Below are 17,219 nucleotides of genomic sequence, written 5' to 3' on the forward strand. Positions count from 1 at the left end.
CGGGTGAGTAAAATCATATTGTCTGGTTAAATCGCGAAGCAGATCTAGAGTAAGAAAAAAATATTTTAACCCGTAATCTCAAGGCGGGTGGAAAAATTCACGTTAGCATCACTATGAATTAAAACCTCGTAAGCTCGTTTGTCCATGCATCATGAACGCAACACCCATTATTCGTGCTGGTTGCAGACTGGACTACGAAGGGTGGTTTCGGTATCAACGGTCATCTACCAGCTCAGCAGCAATGACTTAAAACGGAAAGCATTGATATGCCGATAATTCTTATAAGTCCCCCCCTCCTGGCTGAGCCTTTGCAAACCCACCCACGTGTGAAACTGGAAAGGCCTCCGGGCCACCAGTAATCCTTCAATAATGAAATAAATCTTATAAATTATACACTACCGAACACTTTAAAGGTTCGAACACTTTATCGGACCTCAGCTTAAAATGAAAAAACAACCTAATTTTAAATTATGAATTACGAAAAAGACCACCAGCAGGAAAACTCGTAACGTTTAAAAATCAAACAACAAAAAAAACTTTAAGCTCTCTTCATGGCTATTTGTTTGTGTTTTTAACTCATTTACATTTTGAGTGTATTTGTAAATTATCAACGTGACCATCGCATAAGTTTTACGAAGCCGGCGCCAAGTAGACGTTGAGTCAACCGAAAGATTTAACTCTTCGGTTGCGATGATGCTGTCTTGCAACGTAACGCGAGACTGGATATGAATAATAGTTATTTTTACAATACTAGCCGTGATCCGTGGTTTCACGCATGATTTTTTTTTTATTCAGATATTTTTGTTAACTTTTTTTTGCATGCAGCAGCGATGTTAATGTTGCGATGGATGTGTGGAGTAACGAGAATGGATAGAATACAAAATGAATATATTAGAGGAAGTCTGAAAGTGGCACCTATGGCAGAGAAGTTGAGAAGCGCGCGTTTGAGATAGTATGGAAATGAAAATGAGGTTGGTAAGAGAGTGTTAACTATGAATGTGGAAGGATATAGAGGAAGAGGTAGACCTAAGAAAAAATGGGTAGATTGCGTGAAAAACGATGTGTGTAAGAGGGGAGTGAGCGAAGAAATGGTATTAATGATAGAGGAGTATGGAAGGAGAAAACATGTTCGGCCGACCCCAGGTGCCTGGGACAAGGGCAGGAGAATGATGACGATGATATTTTTTTTAACAGTAGTCCTATGAAAACTCTAGAGAATCGGTTAGAAGCTTGCTTACTACTACTATGGAGATTATCGTCTCCACCTCTATTAAATGATGGACCCTCGGTATTAAGCGATGAGGAATACAAACCCTATTACCCAAAATTTAGAATCGACGTGACAATTACCGGATGACAATAACAGTACGGTTTACCCTACCTCATATTTGGTCAAACATATTTTATTTTACTAGAGCACTTACTTTAAAACCAGAATGTGTTCCACTCAAATTGTACAGTAAACGGTTACGGAATAACGAGAACAAGATACCCAAATTAGGAAAGAACAATAAGTACGGTATTACGGAAACGGGCTGCATACGAAACTGGATCGAGAAATGAAGAATTGTTTGTTTCGTAGAAAGCTCGGATGTGAACCTGTAACCTGAATTACGGAACGCCGAAACGTCCGCGCCCCCGGCCGCAGACACATATAGCGGGCTTCCCCGAACTATATTACATGCACCTCGACTTACGGAGGCGGTGACTACGTGTTAAGTGGAAGACACGACGCAGCGTCTTCCTGAATCCCGCCCTCTTTTATCCCGTCACTATAAATATGTAGCCGAACCGTTCCCTGTTCAGTCGTTCATGAAAGCTCGAGGTGTGCACCGTGCCAAATCTCGCTACTCCATAGCGGCAACGTGATCGCAATCGCGTCTCGAAATCATAACATTAATTTACGGGATTTCGTAACTTGGCGATATATCAAAGGGAGCTCTCTGTGTTGTTTGTGTGTTCATAATGTTGGACAAGTCTTTCATCGGGGGCAGTTGGGAAAGCGTGGTAAGTTCGATTTTATAAATTAAGTAACGTTCCATTTCAGCTCTAAGCATGTCGGCCGTAAACAAACATAGGCGGTGCACCGATTACGGAATACTGACCGGTGGTTATTACGCAAAGCGGACGGCCAGTTTAATGCGCTTAAAAGGCAGCTGACTTGTCTACAACTGCTGTCATTGAACTGTGAGCGTGCGGGCTCGCTGTTTGAATACGGAATTACATTCTTTTTGTGGTTAAAGCTCTTGACATTGCCACTTTTGGAACGTTTCACGGCTGCGACTGCGAGTCGAGCATTAAATTAATCAACGTCAAAAATCGATTTCTCGTGTTTGATTAAATGTCGAGATTAATAAAAACTTCCTCTGACGTTCTTTTGATTGAAACTTCGATTACGGTAAAAAAATAATCACTAGCAAAATTAAAAAATTTCGTAGGTTATTTCGCGACCTCGAGATATTAGAATTTCATGGACGTAGTCAACTTTAATATCTGTAATTTTATAGTTGCGGCACCAAATATGTTACAAAATAAAGATAATCAGGTTACAAAAAAAGAACGATATTACTAAATTAGGACACTGTTGAGTTACAATATTAGAAAGTGATTATCTGTCAGGCACACAATGAGAGCTGTCAGAACTGTCAAAGCTGTCATAAATATCGATTGTCGACATACCGGTTTTGTTCTTAATACGATCGTTTTTAATTCGCGAACCGGATGGCGTGCTTTGACTTTCACTAGCGAATTCAATATTCAATTTAAGAATCATAAAATTTCTATATAATTGCGCACAATAATGATCTGTTTTTAAACTTAGGTTCGCTTTCAAAAATAATTTTCTATAAAAAATTAATAAAAAATATTAATGTGCTGTTTTAATTTCAATATTTAACTTTTTCTGAAGTACGTATTTATATAAACTTAATAACTAACAAAATAAAATATATAAACTTAAGAACGACTGTCGAGAATTATCAAATCATTAAAATTGGTTTATTATTATATGTATGGCACAAACTAAGAGCAACACAAATCAAGTGCACAAGTTGAACTGTACGCGCTCACACTTCATTTAACATTCATAAATAAATTTAATTAAATGGAGGCAGTCGAGGGCGAAACTTTCAGCGAAAAAAAAAAAAAAAGAAAACATGCATTACATTAAATCGGGCAATGTTGTGTTTTACATTAATGAACAAAGCGAAACGTACGTAACGCCTCGTTGATTCAGCTAAACGATCCTCCGAGCCTACTCGAGCCATTTAGCATATGAAAAACTTCTTTTCACCGATTTATTTATTTGTTAGGTCAGCCTAACAAATATTTGGTCATAAATACAACGTTAAGCATGGAAAATCAAATCTCTTCCATCCGCCGGGAACGTGTTACGAGCTTCTTCGGACACAACATGCGGTCTCCCAGACATGAATAATTAGAGAAGCTCATAATTGCGGGTCGCATAGAAGGCAAACGCGCCCTGGGTAGAACACCAGTCAGATGGTCAGATCTAGTAAGAGAAGCACTTGGTGGTAGTCTGTACCATGCGGTCCGTGTCACCCATGATCGAACAACACAGTCGAAGAACGTCACATGTGGTCGCGATCCTCAACAGTGAGGTCGATATAGAAGAAGAAGAGGAATGGAAAATCATATTTTATTATTTATCAGTCATAGCTTACGCTTGTAGGATACATGAATTTAATTAGAGGATTGTAAGATCGCCCTTTTTTTTGTTGCCATTGGCAGACGAGCATACGGCCCACCTGATGGTGAGTGGTTAACCAAGCCACTTGCTACCGTTAAGTATATGGGAATACCACTACGATGACAATCCTTTTTGAATAGTAACCACGTAATGACTTTTTTCTAAACATTTGTGCTGTCGTAGAATTCAAAAAAAAAGGTTGACCTTAGTTTACATTTCAAAACATTAACGTCTCATCGAGCAGACGTGGTGAAATAAAATGAAAATTGATTACTCATAGAAAAGTGATGCGTTGTGAGAGAAAATCCGTGTGGGCAATGCTCTTAGTCAGAGGACATCGTCATTATACGTCACAGTCTAATTATAGTGTTTATTACACTGAAGACATATCTCATTTTGACCTAAGTAAGTGAAAATTGTCATGATATATCTTTTTATTTAAAACAAATTAGTCGGTTTTTTTAACTGTTTCATTTAAGGGTCCACTAGACGATTTTGATAACGCCTGCTTGTTGTGTCTTTAAAGCGGTTAGTTGCCCTCAATTAAGAAAAATAGTATTATTATTCGCCAATAGATGTCGGGAAGGTTTGATTATCGAAAACACGAATAAAACAACATTTTCTGAAAATAAATCGTAGCTAGATCGATTTATCGCCCCCGAAATCCCCTGTATACTAAATTTTATGAAAATCGTTGGAGCCGTTTCCAAGAATTGCTCGTTTAAAGGTATAAGATCTAGAGTCTCTAATAAACTAATTGTTCGGTTAAATTACGTAGTCCTTAACACTAAACATACCATAACGGGTCAAATGACTCATTAGAACTTTTGCATTGTAAATACACGTATCCTCTTATTGATTTTGTACATTTGACTTCATGACTTTTTCTAACCAATGAATCTACAGTTATTATACTTTTTTTATTTTGTTTATTTTTTGTAATACTTGTCGCATATCTACCCGCTATGGTAGAAATAGGTGTTGATACGATTAGTTCTTAATACTTTGTCAAAACGAAAAGATTTATTAAGATCGGACCTCCTCTTCTGTGTCAACAAGACATCGTGACCGATGTTGTCAATTTGGCGGTATGCCCTAAAAATCTTATGAATCTTATCAGACATTTTAAAGTGACGCAATATTTTGATTACAAATAGCTTGCAATTTTATAACTCGGTTATTAACCTTCGCACGTACACATCATCTGCATGCATAACTAATAATAGATCCCCGACCTATAGTTGAAACGAACTAAAATAGAACGATGTTATATTAAAACTAATGCACATGTTCGCGAATTTAGACTCTTAAATGGGCCACCATTGTTTATAAGTTAGTTGCGTAAAAATAAAACGTTGATGTTTTGATATATCTGTAGCGTTTTCAAAACTCTCGATAGATCTTCGGCGCTAAAATAATTAGTTTTTTTTTTATTTATTGCTTAGATGGATGGACGAGCTCACAGCCCACCTGGTGTTAAGTGGTTACTGGAGCCCATAGACATCTACAACGTAAATGCGCCACCCACCTTGAGATATAAGTTCTAAGGTCTCAATATAGTTACAACGGCTACCCCACCCTTCGAACCGAAACGCATTACTGCTTCACGGCGGAAATAGGCGGGGTGGTGGTACCTACCCGTGCGGACTCCCAAGAGGTCCTACCACCAGTGCTTACGCAAATTATAATTTTGCGGGTTTGGATTTATTACACGATGTTATTCCTTCACCGTGGAAGTCAATCGTGAACATTTGTTGAGTACGTATTTCATTAGAAAATTGGTACCCGCCTGCGGACACCGGACGTCTTATCCTTTAGGCCACGACGACTTTTAAACGACTTTTATATTTAAACTCATACATATTTAAATTCACTGTAGATTAGAAAACACTTCCGAGTGGAATCTAATTTCATGATTTTTCAAAAGCAATGTACTGTAACGTCTGCATAAAAATACGTCTGCTTGAATTTTAGAAACAGTACATTTTCTTTCGACCCTCGAAAAATGCTACATCAAAAACCTAATGTTATCTACGACACACAATTAAACCGCTGCACGAGCATAATAATAGCAGTCGCATTGAACTAGAAATAGACTTAACACGAATATAATGTGCAAGATTATATATAACCTTCGGGGCCAAGACACGGATTATTATTCTAAAAATAACATCGCACGGGAATAATGTAAGAACTACGTTTAATAGTAATAAAGGACTCTATTATTGAAGTGAAACTTCTTTAGAATCGTTGTAATTTCAAACTAGATGAAACGAAAAAATAAGCCCATAGAGACACAAACACATAAATGTATAGGAGAGAATGAGATAGAACACATTAGACGTTCTCGATCTCCTCTTCGTAGCATCCCCACTATCGTCTACTGAGCATTGTCCATATGTATGCTCCTGTGCAGTGGGATAGTCAGTATATCTATATCTTATTTATAATTTCACTTCTACCATGTGTGACTTGCACACACACACACACACACTTTTTTCTTTTTCTTCATCTTCGTAACCTTCTCATAAATATTAAGTAAGTGCGGTCAACGCAGCACGTCATCTTTTAAGATTCAGGCCTATCATATGTCATCTCTGCACTCACACCATTCTGTCGCATATCCCTTTTCATACAGTCCATCCAAGTCTTTTTAGAATGCCCCCTACTAAAATTACCGTGTATATCCAGGGTATTTTTGGCCAAATGATCATCCTCTATTATTTTATTTTTTATTCAATAAAAATGGCAAAAACCCCTTTAACGTCCCTGGAGGCAGGACGGTGGTAGGACGTCTTATGAGTCCGCACGGGTAGGTAACACCGCCCTGCCTATTTCTACCGTGAAGTAGTAATGCGTTTCGGTTTGAAGGGTGGGCAGCCGTTGTAATTATAGTGAGACCTTAGAACTTATATCTCAACGTGGGTGGCGTGTTTACGTTGTAGATGTCTATGGGCTCCAGTGACCACTTAACATCAGGTGGACTGGGAGCTTGTCCACCCATCTAAGCAATAAAAAAAATGGAGAGTTAGACGTTGATATGTCACGACAATAAGGATTATTTGCGTTGTATGAATTTTTGAGGTAATTCAATATTTAAAATAACTTACGCCTATGACGTCTGAGAAGCGTACACACCAGAACTGACGGACATTGAATAATTACCTGAAAATTGAAAAGCCAAGGTTTAACGTTACGTTCAAAAGCCAATGTGTTTTAGTTCAAACACGTAATTTGCGATTCCAATTGGACCGCGTTAACTAATAACATTAATAGGACGACTATTAAAAGTTGACCCATTTAATTTTTCGCGACCCAAATTCGCAATGCAATGTTGTTCTTTTAACAGTAACACATTAAAAATGTTACACAACACGCCTGTCAGAATACGAAAGCGAACAGATTTGTCGTTTCAAAGACATTGGGACATTGAAATATTAACTTTCTTTAGTCGTATCAATTCAACCGAGAATTAGGACGCTCCTTTAATATTTGACGTTGAGAATGACAGCCATAAAGTTAAAGCGATATTTTACGAAGCGTTGAGTAATCAGGCAACATTCAGAAATTTGATTTGAATGTTAATCTTTCGAAATGGAACATCGTACAGAAATCTATATATTAAATACGTGAAGCGAAAACTTTGTATCCCTTTTTACGAAAATTGCGCGGACGGAGGAGTATGAAATTTTCCACACTTATACAGAATATAGAGAAGAAGTGCACAATGCTAATATTTTTTTTAAATAATACATAAAAGATACATTATATCAATAAAGAAAACATTACACACACTACACACCATGTATTTGACGCACACACGCTTGCATACTATTTATTGTCAAACTTTTGTTCTTAACGTCTGTTGTCAAATTGAGAATAGATTAAATATTGTTTGTCTTTGTTAATATTTTTTATAGTGTAGTCTTGGTGAAATTTGTGATTATAGAAGTATAAAATACAATCATAATAGTATACAAACTTACAATTCCAATTAATCATAGTCGAATTTCGACTACTGCGGGGCCTCTAGTTTCAATAAAACAGCTATTCATTTTTTTAAATGTCAAACATAATTTTATTAATGTTTAATTGCGTTGAACTGTCCACGATATTTTAACGTTGTAAATATACAATTCTAATGAAGTCCAGTAGGATCGTTTCTATTTCAGTCTGACCCATTATTACAGAGAGAGCCGACTCTGTCGTAAAGTGGAATTTCAAGAAAACCCCATAAAATTCTTGCACAACATGAAAATACCCAAATTTAACACAACACAACAAATGTCGGAGAAAATTAAGCACCCGAGTGTTGTGTAACCGTTATTGAATCATTAGACACGAAAGCTTTTAGCTTTGGAACATGCACAAAGTCAAAAAATGTTTATGAAGGTCTTGTTAATAAATAAAAAATTCAAACCCATGTTTATTTTGCTTCTTTGTGCGAGATTAATTTCGTTAATAAACTGACGTACTTGTACGTAAATTTATTAGTACGATATGAGTCCGTGAAATAAAACTTCCTAGACGCAACTACACACAGTTGATCTATAAATATATTAATAAACAAGTTCACGAGACTTAAAACATATGGCACGTCTGACAGGTGTTCTCCGACACGTTGGAATCGAAGGGCTCAAATGACGACATAAAGATAACGAGCACTGAAAAACAAAGTGAAAAACAGCTCGAATTTATCGAATCAAATAATTGTTACAACAAGTTGTTTGAATTATTTTTTCGACGTCGCCTAAAACACGTCATTACGGATCCTCCCGATCCATTAACGGTGCTTTTAGGTACCACAAGCACCGGTCACTGTCCTCTTGGAACCCGTTGCTTGCGACGAAGGGCTCAACCAGCGAATTAACCCATAGACACAGCCCACTGAGTTTCTCGCCGGATCTTCTCAGTGGGTCGTGTTTGCGATCCGGTGGTAGGATTCTGCGAAGCACTGCTCTTGCTAGGTTCAGTGTTAGCATCACTCCGGTTTGATCCCCGTGAGCTCACCTACTAGTTAAGGTTACGCTGAAATAGCCACTCAAGGCTATCAGCTTAAGTAGAAAAAAAAATGTTTTATATCATTATTTATGAGAAATTAAATCGTTCCAGGTGTCGCGAGACGACTACGAGGTCGACTACAGCTCAAGCCCGAGGGGATCTCCGCTCAAGGACACGTCTAACATCCAAGATGACCAAACATATTGCATCAGTCGTCACAACCCCAACAAGACCTACCGTCGCGAATCCGTGATCGCTTCGTGGAAAAGTTTGAAAAAGGAAAGGGAACTGGCTTTGGGGAAACGTGTTATTTACGTTGATCCTAACACTTACAAGGATTATTATGGCAGAAATCAGATGAAGCGATGCAAGAGTGACAGGACTGCCAATGTGCCCAAGGTACCGAAGAAGGTTAAAAGGGCATATTCAGTTCTCTATAGATACGATCCTAATGAAGAAAAAGTCATTAAAGAATATAAATATCAACTCCCCAAAGAACCGCAGGTGGTAACTCCGCCGCCAATGCAGAGGTCTTACTCGGAACCTTTCTTGAGACCGGAGGCTGTGCCAAAGAAGAAGGTAAAAAGATCTTTCACCACCCTCCTCAACATCAAGACGAAGTTCTTCAACATTTTCTCTTCGAAAAGTTAAATCGTTTCGTGAGGATTTAGGATGATTAATTGCTCAAATCAATGCATTTCGCGTTCATTGACTAATTCAAATTTAATGAACACAAATTGGATTTCATTACCAAAGTATCTAGTCAGAGCTTGACGAAGACGAATTGTGTATAAATAATTTTGATTCGCAAAGAGAAAGTAGAACCCTTTCTTTATTTAAAAGTTTTATACTACGGCAAAAAGCTATATGATTCAAATTGTATTCTCACACAGCGTTTTTAGAAATAAGTTAATTAAGTTTGTAATATTAAGTGTGTTGTGATATAATTTAGTATTTTTATATAATATTGCACGGTCTCTATGTTGTATATTTTATACAATATTAGACGACGTTGCTGTAAGCTTTGAATAATATTATGTAATTTGCATTTAATTAGGTATATGAGAAATTTGTAGTTTCTTTAATTTTTTTATTTCATTTTGAAATATAAATAATTAAGTTTAACTATTTGGACAAAATATTGTAGTAATTTTCACAACAACATTAATTAAATATTCATTAAAAAATATATATAGAGACAAAATAAAGTAATTTTTATATTTTTTAAATAAAATATATTTTTAATTACATTTTTGTATGTTCTGTTTATAAAAAAAGAACACGATAAATGAATATATCTCAGAAAATATGTATTGCTATTATAATAATCTGCTTTACTTTTATAAAAATGGAAGATACTGAAAATCTTAGGCTTTATGTCATATTCGTGATATGACATATAAGTGTTAAGGATAACTTTATTTCAAAAACTAATTACTTCATGTATAATAAAAAATATAACAGGATAATGTTTAAGTACTTAAATTTCTTTTTAAATTCCAATGTTTGTGTATTTTACATTTAATTTTCTAATGAGTATGTCACGTATTATTTTCAAATAAAACTAAAAATATAACAAATTTATTCATGAATCCAAGCTAAGAGAAACTATACATTCATTTAATATCGAATAAAGCCCTTTTTCTTTAAACAAGCACGGCTTTATTGACAAATCTGTCGTAACTAATGTTATGCCATGTTTTGTCTCTTTTGATTATCTAAAGTTAACTCGATGACAAGAGGAAAACGTTGAGCACTGTCCCTAAGTTACACGACGCTTATAAGACCAGTTTTGTTTACAATCATGTATTCATGCTTTATAGGCGTACAGTAATATTCATTAACCGTCGCCAGTATTATCTACTTGTCCAATGGTTATAATTCTAGGGTCGGCAGACTAAAGCACATAAGTCAAAATTTTCAATTTATTTTTTATTACATCATCGGTTTACATTTTGCTCAACACACAATCTGACTAAAGCACATAAATCAAACTCAAGTATTTCATGGCGTATTCAAGCGGCGTTCTGTATCAACCTTATCAAATCCTAATATAATCAGACGAACTAAAAAACATAACTGGACTTATGTTCTAAGGAACACCATAAGTACAAAGTTATTAACGTAAGAAGTCTGACTTATGTTATAAAGAACATCAAAATGTAACATTTCTTTAGAGAAAGTGGTTACTTAAAAATATTTATAACGTAAACAACACTTCGGTAAGTGGTTTTAATTTACTAATGTTGTCGATTGTGCACAGTTTGTTGGTTAGTTGTGTGTGAGTGCTTAAGTATTTTAATTATTTAAGATGAATATTCAAAGAGGCAAGAAATTAGTTGAAATGGCGTTATCCACTCATCTGGAAAGCAATGAAGGTATATTTTCACATATCTTCAAAATTATGATTTGCAAATTACGTAATTATATCAATATTATATCATTATAAATAGATAATTGACTTGTCCTTTTTTAGAAAATGTAAATCAACAGTCAATTTTGAACACAGAGAACCTAGTAGTAGACGATCCTATACCGTCAACATCATCAGGTCAAATCAGTAGTTTAACATACTATTCTGTACTTGACTTCTCTAGTGATGATTTTGTACGAGATCCATGTTATGAATTACCGAGACTTCCAAACACATCAAGTTCAAGTACTTGTGATGAAATTTCAATGTTTTTTTTTTTTTATTGCTTAGCTGTGTGGACGAGCTCACAGCCCACCGGATGTTAAGTGGTTACTGGAGCCCATAGACATCTACAACGTAAATGCGCCACATACCTTGAGATATAGTTCTAAGGTCTCAATATAGTCACAACGGCTGCCCCACCCTTCAAACCGAAACGCATTACTGCTTCACCGCAGAAATAGGCGGGGCGGTGGTACCTACCCGTGCGGACTCACAAGAGGTCCTACCACCAGTAATTACGCAAATTATAATTTTGCGGGTTTCATTTTTATTACACGATGTTATTCCTTCACCGTGGACCGTCAATCGTGAACATTTGTTGAGTACGTATTTCATTAGAAAAATTGGTACCCGCCTGCGGGATTCGAACACCGGTGCATCGCTTCAACACGAATGCACCGGACGTCTTATCCGTTAGGCCACGACGACCACACAATGAATCCTAATGTGTCTCCAAAAAAGAGTATACGTACTATAAAAAGAGAAAAAATAAATAAAATGTAACTTAGGACAGGCATACAAAACTTTAAAAGGAAAATGTATATCAGACCGAATATGAAAAAAATATATTGAGAAAAAACAAAAAAAAAGGACGCTGAGTTTGTTTCGCCGGTTCTTCTCAGGACTGTGGCTTTTTTTGGAACCGGTGGTAGAGATAACATTGTTATTTATATTTTGACATTCAAAAAGTGTGTTATACTGACATCTAAGTTGAAATAAATGATTTTGAATTTGAAAGAGTTACCTGTTTGCAGAATGAAATGTAAAGAACGTATACCATTAACTGATAGGCATGCCATATTTACAGAATATTGGCAAATGGGGTCATATGCAAAAAGATCTGCATACTTGGCGTCTTTAATGGAAATTCAAGATAAATCTAAGCAAAGAATACGAGCTATTGAACCTGAAAAGCAAAAGCTTAGAATGAAGACATAAAAATACTTTTTACTTTTACTCCCTTTAAGACTAGATATTTTACATAAGTCTTCCCACGTTGGAAACTTTACGAAATACTGATCCAGATATTTTAGAACTCGATGAAGAAGAATAATTTTAATTAAACATTGAGTTGTTATTTATATTTATGACTTATATTATTATAATATATATCTTAATTGTTGTTCTTTTTCACTTAACTCATACTATTATTGTGTTCCTTATAACTTAAGTCATCTAATTATAAAATAATCACATTTACTTTAAAATATTTAATTTTAATAATAAGTTAGTGTTATAGACTTCTATAATTCAAATAAACATTATTAAGTTTGTTAATGTATAAGATTCTAAATAGTTTTTTTTAATTCCTGTAAAGTAGAGTTTTTTGACTTATGTGCTTTAGTCTGCTGACCCTAGAATTATGGACTCTACTTATTTATATTAGCTATTGTATAATCAAACGAAATATTTTGTCCTTATTTTTAAAACCTATTCTAGTTTATATTTTAGTAAAATATATTATAACCATTCCTTAGGAACACTATTTAGATATTAATTAGTATAGTGATTTTATATTTAAAATATCTTATATTTAGTGTTTGGTTTTAATGATAGAGGAGTGTTTGTTGATCGCCGATATTTTTTCATGTACTACATTGTTCATTATAGTTCATCTATTTATCTAACTAGGTAGACTCTAACTAGTTAGCAAAGAATTCACTGTTCGTTTAAAATTTATTTGATAAAATAATAAAATTTCAGATTTATTTTGTTAAAACAATATTATAGTTTCGTCTATGAGCTGCTAAAAAATAGCATTTATATAAATCGAAGATATTTAGCATTATACCATAAACAATATAAAATACTATTAACATTTTGTAATAATTCTAAAATATACAGGGTGAATTATCGTTACGGAATAAACAATCTTATGTCATTACTCATAGTATCAGAATAAGTACGCATGCCTTTTAAAAGTACACAAGGCAAGTTTATAGAATTAGGTAATTTGACACCGAACACTCCTCATTTACATTACAACATTAATTGACCATATCAAATTTTAGTAGATTAAGTGTTCAATTAACTTAATGACTTTATTTACGAACGTAAGCTATTATTGATTGTATTCAATAGATTTTTAAGCAATAAATTTTATTAAATAATTATATTTCACGTGTTTCAATAGCATGGAACATAGTTCGATTGATTTAAAAGCCTCGTTAACGATAGTGTAATGCTGACAATAACTTCTTCCTAGTCGTACACTCTTGGGAGAGTGGTTGTGGTCATGCATCAGTCGGATCGAGAGCATCGGGATACCGATGCCCTCGCGATGCGACGCCATGTGGCACGATGTTTCGCAGAGTAAGAGCAATTATATATGTTACAGTCACAGATTTAGTGAGGTCGGTTCATCTTGTTGGAGATCGACCGTGAGATATTTTGCCCTCGACTTTCCCTTGCACCACCAACCGCTCAATGGAGTCCTCCAATAACTATGTAATCAATAAATAAATGATAATCAATTGAGTGGATAAAAGGAAATTTACTTTTTGCTTGTTCCTAATGACGCCATCTTAATTACCAATATGTATTCACTGTAAATTTGTATTCTTATGGAGACGAGCACGCGACCCATTTTATAGAAAGCTGTTACCGCCTAAGTAGACACTTAGAAAAATATGCCGTTGCTACAGACAGACATACCACAGAGCTCATAAAACTTGAAATGTATGTGTCTTCATTAAAATTGATCTTTTACACTGTTCTACACTGAGACTGTTGTATTTAGAAGAGATATTTAATAATATTTGAAATATAAAGCCAATGAAGAAAAAAGCAGGTGGGACATCAACGATTTCTTGTAACTTATCAGTAAATCAACCAACACATATTATGAACTTTAAGAATATTTTTGATAATTTACTATCAAACTGAATATGGCCTAGCAGACATTCGATTCATTTAATTAATTACGCGACTGTTCCGTGGTTCGATTCTGGGCTGGGTCTAATTTCTTCTATTCTTCTGTAAGCGCTTTTCTAACTAATATATAAGTATGCAGTGAAGAGTAATTAATAGAAGAGTTGTGATTATGCACGCTCAAACGTGCCAGTGGTCCACAATCCTGTATTTTTATGAGGCGGACTATTGCATTTGAGGCTACGACCTCACGTCTCAAAGCATTTAATTTAGCAAAGGACCACTTCAACATTTTGAAAACTTAACCGCCAAATTATTTGGCATAGGTACAAATTTATTTATGTTAATTTCACTATACTGTAACCGAAATTTGGAAACAATGTCAAGTACATTGAATAAGCCCGCATAATAGGCATATTAATAATTTAATCCACGGTCGTAAGATAGGCTATCTGGGGGGGGGTTAATGCGGGCCCTGACGATCCTGTGACGGGCAACTAGGGTTTCGGTTAATTCAAATTGAAATTGTAAATGACGTCATGAAAATTGTTCGGTTACATGATTTTAATAAAGACCTCTAATATATTTTTTGTTTTCAACTCTCCGATCCGCTTTGGGTTTAACTAATGCCAATGTACCGTTAATTAATTTCGTGTAATCATTACAAAACAGCGTTCAAATTTGACATATATTTTGTGCTTGTCAACCGATTTAATACACACCCAATAAACACGGTTTATTTAAGAATAATAACGTCGTAAGCATGCAGCAAAAAATATTCTTTATTAACGTGTTTTGCAAGTCGTTAATTTCAATGCAATGTAATATTTTAACAATAACGAGACACACCAATGCGTCATAGCAGTTTATTGTTGTGCGTCGGAGTAACAAGACTTCTTCCCATTAAAATATTCAGTGGTGAATGGGCAGCAGCATACCCTAAGTACCAGATACGATAATCGTTGTCAGGTATTCACTGGCGGTGGGGCGTACTGTAAGTAAGCCCGCACGGATAGGTAATACCAGCTTCGCTATTTCTAGGGCAAAGCACTCATGCGTTCCGGCCATTATAAAAAACAATTGAGACTGGTTTTGAAGTGGGTGACGGCATTCACGTTGTGATGTTTATATCTTCTGGGCTCCGGTCATCACTTGAGAAGACATAAGCCGTGGCTTCGATTAATCATCATAGCAACAAACAAAAAAAAGGAATGAACCTGTGGGAGGTTTAAAGACGGAAGGAAGATCTTGCAGCGATCGGCTATAGTTGCTCGGTAGACCGACTGTCCGAATGTTATTATTCGTAATTTGTACATACACGGTGTCCCAAAAATAATGGATAATCCTGAAACACCTCATAGTAGAGCTATTGGGAACTTAAAATAAAAAAAAATATTTCTTAGATAGTACCCAAATTAACAATAAAGAAAAGTACCAAATTTCATGATTAAAATTTAAGTTCAGATTAACTTTTATAAAAAATTACACTAGCTACTCATACGATTTCCTGCATATTTCTTAGTATAGTCCATGTAGAATATTATAAAACCAGAAAGCCTATGGATTTCATTTATTTGTAGCTGGTTGTATATTTCAGAAACGCACAACAGTATGGAAAATACTGGTACTACCTGAGAATTTTTATTATTATTTTGTGTCCCCAATAGCTCTACTATGAGGTGTTTCAGGATTATCCATTCTTTCTGTGACACCCTGTATATGCAAGCTTCTCTTGACAACGTCTAAGCGAGATTAAAGTATATGTCAAATATCTTGTGTTCCGTGATGGCTATCCGTCACAAACCTATCAAAGCTTTCAAATATTATTTGAACTAGAGGTCCCGCAGTAGTCGAGATTCGACTATAATTAATTGGAATTGTAAGTTTGTACACTATTATGATTGTAATTTATACTTCTGTAATCACAAATTTCGCCAAGGTTACATTATAAATTTTTTTAATAAAGACAAACAATATTTAATCTATTCTCAATTTGACCACAGACGTCAAGAACAAAAGTTTGACAATAAATAGTATGCAAGCGTGTGTGCGTCAAATACATGGTATGTAGTGTGTTTAATGTTTTCTTTATTGATTTAATGTATCTTTAAAGCATTATTTAAAAAAAATATTAGCATTGTGCACTTCTTCTCTATATTCTCTATATGTGTGGAAAATTTCATACTCCTCCGTCCGCGCAATTTTCGTAAAAAGGGATACAAAGTTTTTGCTTCACGTATTTAATATATAGATAATTGGACAATCTCGTTGCTAAACGACAGGTACCCTTATTGCTGCATTGTGTACTTCAGCTTGATTCATAACATAAGTAAAACTCTTCGATAGGGCTTCTTCGAACATAAAACGTTTCACTTTAATTTTTGACTAGATGATGACCGAGCATTGCTCGGTTTTTTTTATAACGCCATCTTGTTGTGTCTTTAAAGCAGTTAGTTGCTCTCAATTAAGAAAAATAGTATTATTATTCGCCAATAGATTTTGGGAAGAGTCATAAAGTTGATTATCGATAAAGTTGATTATTGAAAACACGAATAAAACAACATTTTCTGAAAATAAATCGTAGCTAGATCGATTTATCGCCCCCGAAATCCCCTGTATACTAAATTTTATAAAATCGTTGGAGCCGTTTCCCAGATTCAGATTATATATACAAGAATTGCTCGTTTAAAGGTATAAGATAAGATATACTCACTTTTACCTGGATGGGTTCCCCTTTAGTTGAGAGTCAAAGCAAATTTTTGTTTGAAATTCCTTACGTCAATGCAAACCAACGGATGTTGGTAGCTATTACAATCAAGCGATAGTTCATAAGGAATTTTCGTGTTCTCAGAGTTGAATATATTTTTGATTTAAGAAACGACGAACCATCGTTTACGTTGCGAATGTCAAAAGATCAAACGGGAAAATAATTTATGACGACGT

General features: G+C 35.1%; 3 protein-coding genes and 1 long non-coding RNA gene across 4 annotated transcripts in view; 2 read left to right on the top strand and 2 right to left on the bottom strand.

The window, feature by feature from the left end:
* Positions 1-17,219, top strand: part of Rpb10 (DNA-directed RNA polymerases I, II, and III subunit Rpb10) — a 276,671-nt gene that overhangs the window by 98,863 nt on the left and 160,589 nt on the right. The window lies entirely within an intron of this gene.
* The window catches only part of Dyrk3 (Dual-specificity tyrosine phosphorylation-regulated kinase 3), a 186,359-nt gene that overhangs the window by 54,788 nt on the left and 114,352 nt on the right, over positions 1-17,219 (bottom strand). The window lies entirely within an intron of this gene.
* LOC114239647 (uncharacterized) lies at positions 1,836-9,681 on the top strand. Its single transcript, XM_028169952.2, has 2 exons — positions 1,836-2,007; positions 8,822-9,681. Exons 1-2 carry the CDS (start codon positions 1,966-1,968, stop codon positions 9,359-9,361), a joined length of 582 nt encoding a protein of 193 aa, XP_028025753.1. The 5' UTR covers positions 1,836-1,965; the 3' UTR covers positions 9,362-9,681.
* The window catches only part of LOC149499481 (uncharacterized), a 32,637-nt gene continuing 19,620 nt past the window's right edge, over positions 4,203-17,219 (bottom strand). The window contains exon 2 of the long non-coding RNA XR_016325647.1: positions 4,203-5,498. This is a non-coding gene — a long non-coding RNA (uncharacterized LOC149499481). The remainder of the gene's footprint in view (positions 5,499-17,219) is intronic.

Source organism: Bombyx mandarina, chromosome A1 (assembly GCF_030267445.1).
Source record: "Bombyx mandarina strain Sakado chromosome A1, ASM3026744v2".
Classification (NCBI taxonomy): Eukaryota; Metazoa; Arthropoda; class Insecta; order Lepidoptera; family Bombycidae; genus Bombyx; species Bombyx mandarina.

Coding starts and splice junctions, on each gene's coding strand:
- LOC114239647 (XM_028169952.2), top strand. CDS start 1,966: ATGTTGGACAAGTCTTTCATCGGGGGCAGTTGGGAAAGCGTG. Junction 2,008..8,821: donor GGGGCAGTTGGGAAAGCGTG/GTAAGTTCGATT, acceptor AAATCGTTCCAG/GTGTCGCGAGACGACTACGA.